This window comes from Lichenostomus cassidix, chromosome 12 (genome assembly GCF_008360975.1).
Source record: "Lichenostomus cassidix isolate B80296 chromosome 12, HeHo_3.0, whole genome shotgun sequence".
Taxonomy (NCBI): domain Eukaryota; kingdom Metazoa; phylum Chordata; class Aves; order Passeriformes; family Meliphagidae; genus Lichenostomus; species Lichenostomus cassidix.
The window spans coordinates 19,042,592-19,054,228 of record NC_139493.1 but is presented as its reverse complement, the minus strand read 5'-3'; the positions used below and the strand labels follow the sequence as shown (position 1 = coordinate 19,054,228).

General features: G+C 54.0%; 1 protein-coding gene across 8 annotated transcripts in view; it reads left to right on the top strand.

Annotated features, from left to right (window-relative positions):
- Window positions 1-848: 848 nt before the first annotated feature.
- IQSEC1 (IQ motif and Sec7 domain ArfGEF 1) overlaps window positions 849-11,637 on the top strand; it is a 322,066-nt gene continuing 311,277 nt past the window's right edge. For 3 of the 8 annotated variants that reach the window (XM_085073102.1, XM_085073121.1, XM_085073120.1), the window contains exon 1: window positions 1,633-2,104. In XM_085073102.1, coding sequence (XP_084929228.1) covers window positions 1,839-2,104 — 266 coding nt within the window. In that variant the 5' untranslated portion in view covers window positions 1,633-1,838. Of the gene's footprint in view, window positions 959-1,632; window positions 2,105-11,637 lie in introns of those variants that run through there. The other 5 variants (XM_085073107.1, XM_085073106.1, XM_085073105.1 and 2 more) reach the window with 3 other exon arrangements.

Below are 11,637 nucleotides of genomic sequence, written 5' to 3'. Positions count from 1 at the left end.
TAACCCCTGACAAATATTCTGGCTGCCTACTACTATGCAGGTTGCTTCAGTGAGATATTGTGATAAGCATTTCTTTCCACGCAGAGCAAACTGCACTTTAGCAAATACATTCTGAGCTAAGAGTATTTTCAAGACTTCCAATGAAAAATTCTAATCAAGTTAGTGGGAAGGAGGCTTGGTCTCTTCAGAAAGCAGCTAAAGATGTGTCTGTGAAGTCAGGATCCCCACTAGGACTGGAAAATAGTCTTTTATGCTTCAGTCATTTTATGCTTTTTATGCTTCACCTCGACGGTCACAACAGCCCTTCGCTGCACTTGGGTCAGAGCAAAAGTAACAGTTTTGCCAATAACTTCTTTCCACCTAAAGCCAGGATACCCCTGGAAGCTGCCAGACGAGCCTCCCCTCATGCCCCTCATGCCCCTTTTCTCCCTGGTGACTGCGAGAGGCAGAGGGGAGAAGCTGGGCCAGACACCCTGTGCTCGGGAGCTCTGTTCCCAAACCTGCCGGGCACAGATGGGGCCAAGGCGGAGCCTGCAGCCTCTCCAGCTGCTGATCCCCCTCTGCCTCGCTCTGCTGCAGCCGCCGCGCTCCTGAAGCGGCGCATCCTGGCAAAGGGGAGAAAGAGTTGACTCTTTCCCCACGAAGGGTCGGGGCTTCAGTGACAGCAGAACAACCGCTCTGAGAAAAAATTATTAATTGGAAACTTGGAGAGTGGAAAGTGGAGAGAAGAGGTAGAAAAATGAGGAAAAAAATTAAGGAGACATAAAGAGGAAGGGAGGAGAAAAGCACGTCTCCACGTTCCTATCTTCTTCCTGCAGTATCTCCCCGTTTCCCTTTCCTACTCCCGGTTCTCACAAGCATTCCCAACACACTCTTGGGATGATACAGGACCCAAAACCTCAGCAACTTTTCTTGGCTTGATGCAGCCTTAGCGGGAAGCAGCGCTTCACCAACAGAGGTTCTGATGCCAGGGATGCTGACGGGAGAGGCGGAGGGCTCTGCTACCTGACTCGGGGCTGCCGGGGAGCCCGGCTGGGGGCCTCCCCCGCCGCCACCCCCGCCACGGGAGCCCGCTCCCCACATATGCCAGGGAGAGCTGCGGTCCCGCAGGCCGGCTCCCCGCCCGCCTCCGCGCACAGCGCGCTGCTCCCCGCGCCGCCCCGGGGCCCCGCTCCCGAGAGCGCTCCCCGCGCCTCTCCCGGGGCTCGCCCGGCGGGGGGAAAGGGGCGCCGGGATGGGATGGGAGGATGCGAGGCGAAGATGGGATGCGGAGCCGGGAGCGCGCTGCGCGGCTGGGGCGCGGGGATGGGGCGCTCGCGGAGCCCCCGCCGGCCCCCCGGAGGAGCGGCCGCCGTTACTTAAGCGCATCCCGGCGGCGGCGGCCGCGGCGGGGGAGGCGGGGAGCGGCGGGCCCGGCGCAGGGACAGCCCGCGCCCCTGCCCCTGCCCCTGCCCATGCCCGGCTCCGAGCGCGGCGGGGGCGCGGGCGCTGCCAGGCGACGGGAGAGCCCGGCTGCGGCGCGGGCAGGGCGGGACGGCAGCGGGGACAGCGCCGTGCGCCAGCGCGGCGGGGCCCGGGCGGCTCCGGGCGGCTCCGGCGGCGGCTCCGGCTCCCCCGGCCGGCGGCCCTGCCCTCGCTCGGCGGCGGGGGCCGAGCGGCAGCAATGGCGGCGCGGGGCCGCCGCCCGCCCGGCCAGCCGCGGCTCTAGGAGGGGACGCGCGGGGCCGCGGGGCGCCGCTTTCCGCCGGGGTATTTATTCCTTGCCTCTCGCTTAAGTTGCCAGCGGAGCGCGCTGGCCGGCGCTTGCCCCCCCCGCGCCGCGGAGGTGCGGGGCGGCCATGGAGAGCCCCGGCGAGAACCCCAGCAAGGCGGCCGAGTACCTGAAGGAGCTGAACAAGATTATCGAGACGCAGCAGGAGCTGCTGGAGAAGCAGAAGCGGAGGATAGACGAGCTGGAGCAGCAAGTGGCCAAGTTGTACCACGAAAATGCCTGCCTGCAGGACGAGCATCACCGGCACCTGGCCACATGCCGGCTCCAGCAGGGCGTCCCCCCCGCGCCCCCGGGGGTGCTGAGCGCCATCCAGGAGAACGCCAGGCACGAGAAGTAAGCGCTGCCCGCGTTTCTTTGCCCCTTTTTCGCGGAGCGGGTTTCCCTAGCGGGGTTTCCCTTCCCTTTCCCCTCCTGCCTTCGGGTGCCCGAAGCCGCCCCGCGTAGCCGCGCTGGAAGCAGCGGGACTCCCTGCGGGCTGTGTTCCGGGGAGAGCCCCGGGCGGCTGGGGGGACAGCGATGGGGTGCGGAGGGATGGCCCTGGCCTCGGTCCCCCAGCCCGTCCGGGTGTCCGTGGCTCACCCCTTCCCCTGCCGGGGTCCCGGGGGGTTTCGAGCAGCGGTGGCACGGCCGGGGCTCCCCGGCTGCCCCTCCCGCCGTGCCCACGTCTGTCCCCGCGGCCACCGCTGTCCCCGGGCCGCACCGCCCGCGGCGCTCGGGGGATGCCCTGGGCAGAGCTGCGGTGCCGGGGCGCCGGGAGCAGCGGGGCGAGCCCCGCCCTTCTCCCCGTAGCGTGTTCGCTGCCGGTCCGAGCGCCGTGGGGACCAGGGCCACCCAGCTAGGGCAGCAGCTCGCCCCCGGGAGATGCCCCGCGGCGCTCCGAGGAGCGGCCCTTGGCTCCGGCCGCTATCGAAAGTGACCCGGCCAGGGGTCAGTAAACATTGGCCGCTCGCCACCGGCGGGCTGGCCCGGGCCAGCGCCAGCTCGCCCCGTTCGGGCCGCCTTCGCTGCCGGCCGCCGCATCTATTCCAGCCTCTCTAAGCTGTAATTAATCGTCTGCGTCTCTCCCGCGCTGGGAAAGCCGCTTAGTTGCGCGGTTCCGAAGCGGCAGGGACTCGGGAATAGCAAGAACTGTGGTCGGCGCTTTCCCGGCGTGTTTTTACTTCTGGAAAAGTATTTAAGGCTTGGCTTTCCCGGAGCGGAGTGGGAAAAGCATGCATGGGATTACGAGCCCACTTCGCTGTTTGACACAGCACAATGGGCTGTTTGTGATCCGCTGCGCTCGAATTCCTTAGGTTTATAAATACAGACGCGGCAGCTCCCGGCCGTCACCAGCCCGCGGGATGCGGGATGCGGGATGCGGGATGCGGGGTGCGGGATGCGGGATCACCCGCTCCGTGCAGGCGGGAGGGAGCGAGGGCGAGCCCCGGGCCGTGCTCCGGCCGCGGGATGCCCGGGCTGCCCGTCCCGCTGGTCCCGCTGCGGGAGGCACGGCCGGCTCGGTCCTGTCCCGCCGGGGACAGCGGCTCGGGCAGCCCTCGCTGGGCTCGGCCGCACCTCCGCCCGGAGCGCGGTGTCGGGCAGGGATATCCCGGGGAGCTGCCCCGGATCCCGGGAGCTCCAGCCGGCGGGGTGGGAAGTGCTGCTGCTGCTGCACTCGGAGTCGGGGGTGCTGGCGCTCCCGAGGCAGTGTTTTCTCAACGTGCTGCTGTGGAGGCTTCAGAAGGGTCGCTGGTCACTCCGTGTCCCCTTTGCCTGCTCCTGTTCCCAACCTTGCACCTGGCATGGGGAGCAGAGTGGGAAAGGAGGTGGCTCTGCCTCCCCAGCGCCCTTCTCGCTGTCGGTGTTGGCAAAGGATTTTTTTTCTGTGATGCTGGGGTAATCACTTTAGGCTTTTTGATAAACAGAGATGTCTCCATGAAAGTAAATAGCTCCTTTAATAAACTGGAGAGCATGCTGTCATTTATCAGTCAATCAATCAATCAATCCCTTATGGAGAAAGAGCTGTTTCCAGAAAACATGGAATATTTACACAAATCCCACCCCATGCATCCATGTCCAGTACCCGAGGATTTTTGTGGCAGTGCTTGTAGTACAAGATGTCAACTCAGCTATCTTGTCCCATTTGTCTCTTGCAAACGACATTACCAAAAATTGTACAAATGGCTTGCCTTGTTTGATAATATTTCTCCTCTGCAGCCCAAGACTCATTTGCAGAGCCCTCCTTGGGCAGGCAGCTCTGGGGACTCGGAGGCTTTTAAGTCTCTTAAGTGGATTTGATGCTGGGATCAGAATTAATCTGGGATATTTATGGCAGAGTTGTATTGCTTTGAGGCATAGCCTGGGGGCTTAGTGGGGAAGCTGGGAGCCAGCCCTGTGCATCTGGCTGGGCCCTTGGCCCACGTGTGTGCTTGGGGAGGCACAGCTTTGGGGCCACCTTCATCTGAGCAGTGTTGTTGTCCTCTCTGCTCCCCCAAAATCATCCTGTGTCACCCCTCTCCCTTGGGAGGGAGTCCCTTCTCTGCAGGGGTCCCTGCCTGGCTGGGTGGGTGGATCACACCTGTGGGGGTGGCACAGGGGCTGTGGCAGTGGCTGCTGAGGCCCCAGGCTGTCCAGGAGCAGGGACAGCAGCCACCCATGGCATCAGTTTATTCTCTGGCTGGATACGAAAGCTGGAGGAAGTCTCCAACTTGGAAAATAGAGACTAATACTCTTGTTTTAAAGACTTCTCTGAGTCCCACAGTTCCCTCCTCTTCCAGACAGCCCAACCTGCAGGTTCCAAGGATCTGTAGCTTCCCTCTCAGAAGCTCAGCCTCAGTTTTCTCAGACCTAAATGTCCCATTGTCCTTGAGTAAATTTGGGTGGCGAATACAGTTCCCTTGTTTGCTGAAGTTGGGTGTCAGGTGCCAGTGATGCTGAAATGGGGTCTCTGGTGCTGGGGAGAAGTGCTGTGTTCACCTTGTTCCCTCCTGGCCCTGTGCACAGAGCTCCCCATCCCACTCTCTCCAGAGGCAGCTCCATGCCCTGCCACCATCACTGACCACTGCTCTTCCTCACCCTTCAGCACTTCCAAGCTAAAGGGACTGGAATCCTTTTTAAAGGAAACCAGGGTTCTCTTAGATCAATACATTGAGAAATCAGTGCTTTTAGAAGTTGTCTCATACCTTGACTTGAGCAGTTTTTCTAAACTGCTCAGACAGTCGTGCAGCAGTTCCACCTGAGTGAAGTGGCTGTGGCTCACTGACAGGGGTTCCATATTGCCAGATGTGGCTAACTTGTGTAAAAGGAAGTATGGAAATGTTATACAAGATAATATGGTTATCATTAGTTCTTATACTTAATAAAAGATAGCAAAATCCCCCCACAAACAGACAACAAAACCCCCACAAGCCCTAAATGTGTTTACTTCTTATAATAGAAAGAAAATACAGGAGAAGACTGCTTAAATAATTTGGAAAAGCTGGTGTAGTTGTAAAAATTCTTTAGCTTGTGAGGGGGGAACTGTTAATGAGCTCTGTTAATGAGACTTCTGGAAGGAAAAGCCCCAGTCCAGTAATATATGTATGTAAATATATAAAAATAATCTGGTTTATGTACTTCCAGAAAATCCCAGAGTGGAAAGAAAGTTTCTTTTGTTCCAGTTACTGAGGAGGAGCACAGGGCTGGGTGAGCAGGTGCAGTTGTGCTCCTTATCCTGCAAGAAGGACAGACCAAAAAGGTTTGGGGGCTGTCTCACTAATTTTGCAATAGTTTGCTGAGAGCAAATCAACTTTAAAATGCACCGGTGGCATTGAGAATAGTTGATTACAAGGCTGTGCTAGATGTGATGAATCAGCATATGGAAGATGACGATAGGTGTTTAACTCATTAAGGTGTTTAATTCTGAGTTGTGTAAGATTAATTTTCAGTGAATCCACTACATTTAACGTTTGAGAAGCAGCAAGAGCTTCTAGAACTCAGCTCCTCTGTGTAATTCAATAATGCACTTCTTTTTCTGTGTGAACCCAAATGTACTGCATTGTCTCAAATCTATACAAGGATAGTTTTCCGTCTCTGAGAATTCAACACTGGCCCCTTACAGCTTAGGGAGTGATGTTTGTGCTTATCCTAATCAAGTTAAAAACTGTGCTGCTTTTCCACAGAGAAAGTGCCTGATAAGAGGCTGAGGAGGAGGGAGAGAAGCGTTGTCTGCTAAGACAGAACAATCTGAAGGAGCTGCTGTTTGGAGCTCGGTCTGAATTCTGCACCTGGCCTGCCTGATTTATTTTTAAATGAATCTAGGGCTGGTTTAGTTCTCTGGGGCAAGACAGCCCCGGGTTGGAGCTGTAGGACACCCTCAGCATGTTTGGGAGATGCTGTGGGTCTGGCCGAGGTGTGCTGGAGCAGCAGAGTCGCTGAAGTTGTTGCTCTGGTGACAGTCACATGTGAAGGCTGCGTTGTGCCCTACATAAACCGAGCTTGTGACTTTGCCTGTCGCTGCCGGCGCTGGGAGCTGCCCCTGCACACAGCCTCAGCAGCAAGCCAAAGATTGCATTAGTGTAGAGACCAGCCGGGCTTTTTTTCCCTCCAGAGATGTCCTTTGCTAAGACAGACTGTTCAAATGACGTAAATCCTATTTCACTGCCTGCGCCGCACTTGAACAGCAGCTTATTTTTGTTTGTTGTGCTGGAGTGGAGGTACCCAGCATCTGCTGAAGGAGGCTCGTGTTAGGGCAAGCCTGTGCTTTCTCTGCCTCCAGGGCTGCAGGGATGGAGATGAAGTGCTGCTGTTGGGTCCTGTTTGTCCATCAGCTGCGTGGGGAAGTGGGATTTGTGGCTGGAAGTCTGCAGTGCCAGGGCAGTTATTCCCAGAAGATGCACCTCTGCTTGTTTAGCTTGTTCAGCTCGTGAGGAGTGCATTCATGTGGGGAGCACAGTTTGTGTCCAGGATGAGCAGGTCACTCCCCCAGGGTGCTGTGTGCTCTGTCCCTGGAGCAGGCAGGGATGGAGTAATTCCAGCCTTGGGCAAAAACTTCCATCTTCAAATAACTTAAAAGAACCCTGTTCACTTCATTTTTGATCTGTAAACAGAATGATGTGCCTGCCGAGCCTTGAGAGTGAGGGTTGGACACTGAAGGGAGTGCTTTTGCTTTTGAAGCCCTCATTTTGGTGTCATTAGTGTGATTTGTACAGCAGCACAGGGGTGAGCATCCCTTAGAACAGGCATTTGTGGTTCTGGCAGGCTGCAGGAAATCAATAGTGTGAGGGTGTGTAATAAGATGTGAACTTGCTAACTAAACTCAGCTAAATTATTTTGGATCTCTGAAATATTGGCAAATTCTTGTACTTAATATCTGCTAAATGTTAAGCTAAATGATAACACGTAAAGACAAATTCATTAGAAAACTGATGTGTACTGTATAATCAATAAAACAAGGCAGGGTGGGGGTGCCAAGAGCACAGTGATGACAGAGCAATGTGTTGGTATCAATAAAGTTCCTAGGAAGTGAGAGCAGGGAGAGAAAATATGGTCCTGGAAGAGAACTGCAAAAATACCTGCTGTTTTGGGAGAGAACCAGTGTAGCAGAAAGTAACCCATCCTGTAACATAATAGCTTCAAGGATGGTTTCAAAACTTGAGGTAAATATATCCCATTTAGAGCAGACCTGTCCTAAAGAATGCCCAGGACTTGCTGGATCTGGGATCCTCCTCTGAGGAAACCTTTTATTGTGCTGCCACAGAACACATCTTTTGAGCTTCCCAACTTTGGAGTTGTGCTCTGAACTTAAAGAACAAAGTACATTTTTGTGCTGGTTGGTGCTTTGATGGCTCTCCTTGCGAATTCACTGTCGAGGAAACTGAAAAGCACTTCCAAAGGTCTGCTTTTGGAAGAGATGTGGCAATGTGCATGGGTCCTGGGACTGGGGGAGCAAAGGAGAGCTGCTGTTGGCACTGTGAGTCAGGGCAGTGTGGGAACATCACCTTCCCTCTCCCAAACCCCTGACTGCAAGCAAGCCCCGATCTGATGCTCTGTGCACACACATGTAGGTCACAGCAGAACACTGATTGCTGCCCTTTCCCATCCAAGCTGGGCAAGGCAAGGCCCTTCCCTGGTCCTTAGTGCCAGTCTCAGTCTGCTGCTGGGAACCAAAACCCACAGCAGTGAGAGGGGCAGGATGTGAGCTCTCACTGGGGCAGCTCTGTCTGCCCTTGGCTCCTCAGAAGTTCCTAAGTTTGCAATGGTGCATCAGGCAATGGCTTTGGGGTCAACCCTAAAAGTCAGTGTTGCTTCTGAAGAACTGAGCTTCCTGTTGGGTGAGGGATGCTGAGCTTTGTCCACCTCAAGTGACAAAACCTTTGGGAGAAGGTGAAGTACAGACATACGCATTTCTGAACCTTGCAGCCTTCTTGTCCTGCTTATTTGCTTGGGAGGACAAGTTTCCATCAGTCCTTTGGGAAGCTGTCTTCTGGCAGAAATAAACTGCAGCTTTTTTGAAAACCTGGAGCAAAATACAGCACACCCAAAGAAGTATCTGTAGGCAGAGCTGATTTGAGAGCAGATCACAGAAGCTCTGAAAGAAAAAGAGCAAGGCATTTCAAGGTGTTTTCCTACAGCATACTGATGGGGGAGTAAATTATTAACACTGAAATAGTAAATTCTTAAATCTTTCTAGCAAGTAGCATCTCAAAGAGCTTTATTTTACTTTTTGCACCCAGCAGCACTAGATGACTGCTCCTGGGCTGGTCAGTGGTGCTGAATTCACCTGTGCTGAGCTCAGTGTCTCATGCCCGGAGTGTGGCCTTCAGACACAGAATTGTGCAAAGTGGTTACAGAGTCTGTGGGTTCCTGCAGGGCTCCCTTAGGGCTCAGAGGAGCAGCCCTGTGCTGACCCTGCCCACTTTGGTGTCCCCTGCATGGTGCAGACCCACAGAGCCTGGCAGGGCATGGAATTTCCCTGGAGATCATGGTTCAGCTGGGGCTACAGTGCCCACTCTGGGAGAGCTCAGGGTTTGCTGCTGGGAGCTGGGCTGTGTCTGAGGCTCCTGCGTGCAGGTGCTGGGAGGTCATCCCGTGCCAGGCACAGGAGATGTGTGGGAAGCTGCTTAGGTAAGTGGATTTTGCAGGTCAGAAGTAATTCCTGATGTGCAGCCCACACTTGCATTATTCTAATTTGATCCCATCATTCCGACTCAGACCCTCTCTATTATGTTAATTGCACCTTTTTTTTGTGTGTTTTGCAGCCTGCAGATACTTTTAGGCTGTACCTGCCAGCACTCCTGCCTTTCATCTTAGCTCAGCGAGCCTGTGAATGAGGTTGTCATAATTCCCTTCTGCTCGTATCCTTGCCTAATTGCACTGTTTTTCTCAGCAGAATTGTTGAATTGGAAATGGAGACAGTGTGAGCAGGCTGGGGTACAGCAGAGCAGTGTGGTTTGAAGAGATGGATGTGATGGTGCATTCTGCTGGGTGCTGGGTAGCTGTCCCTGGGCTGCTCTTTTTCCACCTCCTTTGCTCTGCAGATCCTTCACTGTATTTCCTTGAAATACAACATTTCTCAGCTCTTGTAGCTACTGTGCTACAACGGGAGAGATGCTGGTTTTGCTGACTAGAAGTGTGGATTTGGATTGTTACTGTTAATGGTCATTGTCCTGGTCTGTGGTTGAGGACAGGAGCAGGAGGAGTTTCCTCAGTCCCTCCTGCCCTGTGCTCTGCCCTTGGCACAGCTGAGCCCTGGGAATGATGGCTCTTTTACAGCTGGGCAAGTCAGAGTTAGTGATCTTCTCTTAATAGGCTGCTCAGACCTCACTGAGGTGAGAAATGATGATGTTAAATGGCACTTGAGACAAATAGGCCTCTTAAAATCGTGGGTGCCTTTGTAGCTATAAACCAACTTGTTTGAGTTTAATAATGGTGCTTATATGGTTGGTGGCTGGAAAAACTAATAATATTGGAATCTGAGAGGAAATCCCAGAATGGTTTGGGCTGGAAGGACTTTAAAGCCCATCCAGTTCCACCTTCCAGTCATGGCAGGGACACCTTCTGCTATCCCAGGTTGCTCCAAGCTCTGTCCAGCCTGGCCTTGGACACTTCCAGGGATCCAGGGTTAGCCACAGCTAATTTGGGCACCCTGTGCCAGGGCCTCCTCACCCTCACAGGGAACAATTCCTTTCTCACACCCTGCCCTCTGGCAGCAGGAACCCATCCTCTGTGTCCTGTCCCTCCATCCCTTGTCCCAAGCCCTCTCCAGCTCTCCTGGAGCCCCTTTAGGCTCTGACAGAGGCTTGAAGGTCTCCCTGGATCCTTCTCTGCTCCACGCTGAACACCCCCAGCTCCCCCAGCTTGGCTCCAGAGCAGAGGTTGCTGCAAAGTGGCCAACATATTTCAAGGGTGTGAACGCTGCAGAGCAGAGCAGTTTCCACACGAGAATCTGCAAACCTGACTCGTGGGTTTTTGTGTCCTGCTGTGTGCTGCTGTGCAGGGCTGAGGTTCCAGGGAGTCTCATCCCTCTGGTCCCGGAGCAGCGCCCTGGGCTCGGGCTGTGCTCCCTCTGCTGGCTCTGCTCTCCGCTGCTCGGTAGCGAATCACAGCTGGAGTGTGGAACCTGTTTCTAATGGCAACATCTCCGCTCCCCCTGCATCTCTTCAGACGTTAGAAAGGCTACTGTGAATGCAGCTGAAGCTTCCTCATGAGCTAAGTTTTCTCTTAAAGTGCAGAGGGAAACTTTCTTTTCAAGTGGTACCATTTTAAAATATTCACAGGAAAGAAATTATTCTGCTGCAAGGCATCTGTGTAGACTGAGTGAGTCCTACTGCTGTGCTACATAAGAAAAATGCTGCTACTGAGTAGCTCTCTATAGCAACTGATTGAAATATAATATACATTATTTGCATGTTAATAAGATTTCTAGTCAGACTTCCCCGACAAACGCAAGTGGAGACAAAGACATACATGTAATACATCTCTAACTGCACCACAGAAATTCAGATTTGCTAAGTGTGAATTCACTTCATTCCGTAATGAGGCAAAGAAAGCAGCAGAGGAAGGTTGGGGAAGCAATCTCCTGGCCTTCTTCAGGGTTTGGGATGCAGCTGGGAGTTGATGTTTGTCAGGGTTTCTCCATCTTTGCTGGATTTCTCCTGGCTTACAATGACTGCAGGTGACTTGGGAGCTTTTGATTGCTCTTTTTGGGCACAGAGTGTGGAGCTGTAGGGGGAGCAGGCTGAAGTTTGGTTCCCAAGCCAAGGCTGAGATGTGCTGTGCTGAGCACATCTCACTTCTCCCAGGCTGCAGGAACTGGTTGTGGCCATCTCTGTGGACTGGTTTGTACCCTCAGGGGTGCTTCACTGACCAGCTGGACTGTCAGGTGCTACTGGACAATCATCCAGAAGGGACAGGCTCTGGGCTGTGCAGGCTCTGGGACTGGAACCCTTTGGAAACATTTTAGGCTAATGAAACCTCTTCCCTGCAGAGTGCAGCCATGGCTTCACCGATGTGTTTTCAAGGAAAAGAGAACCTGACCATTTCATGGTTTTGCTCTATGAGTTTTCTGAAAACTTGAGCAGGCTTGTCTCTGTGTGGCAGTGGCTTGTTAGTCCTGCAGCTTAATTTCTGCAGCTGGGCCTCTGGGTTGTTTTTATTTAGCATATCTCAAATTGAGTTGTAAACTTGAGTAGCATGAGGTCTGTATGTCCTGAAAAGACTTTTGATCAAGGTGAAATAACAACCTGCTACTTGAGCTTTGGGCTGGTGTGCCTTTGCAGTGGCACTTAAAACAACCATTTCAGGATCTTACGTGGAGTTTCTAACATGCCATGTTTTGGTGTTGGCAGCCTCTGTTTGGCATGTGCTGTCCTGTTTCTGCTGTGTGGATGGAGTTGTGTAGCAGTTCA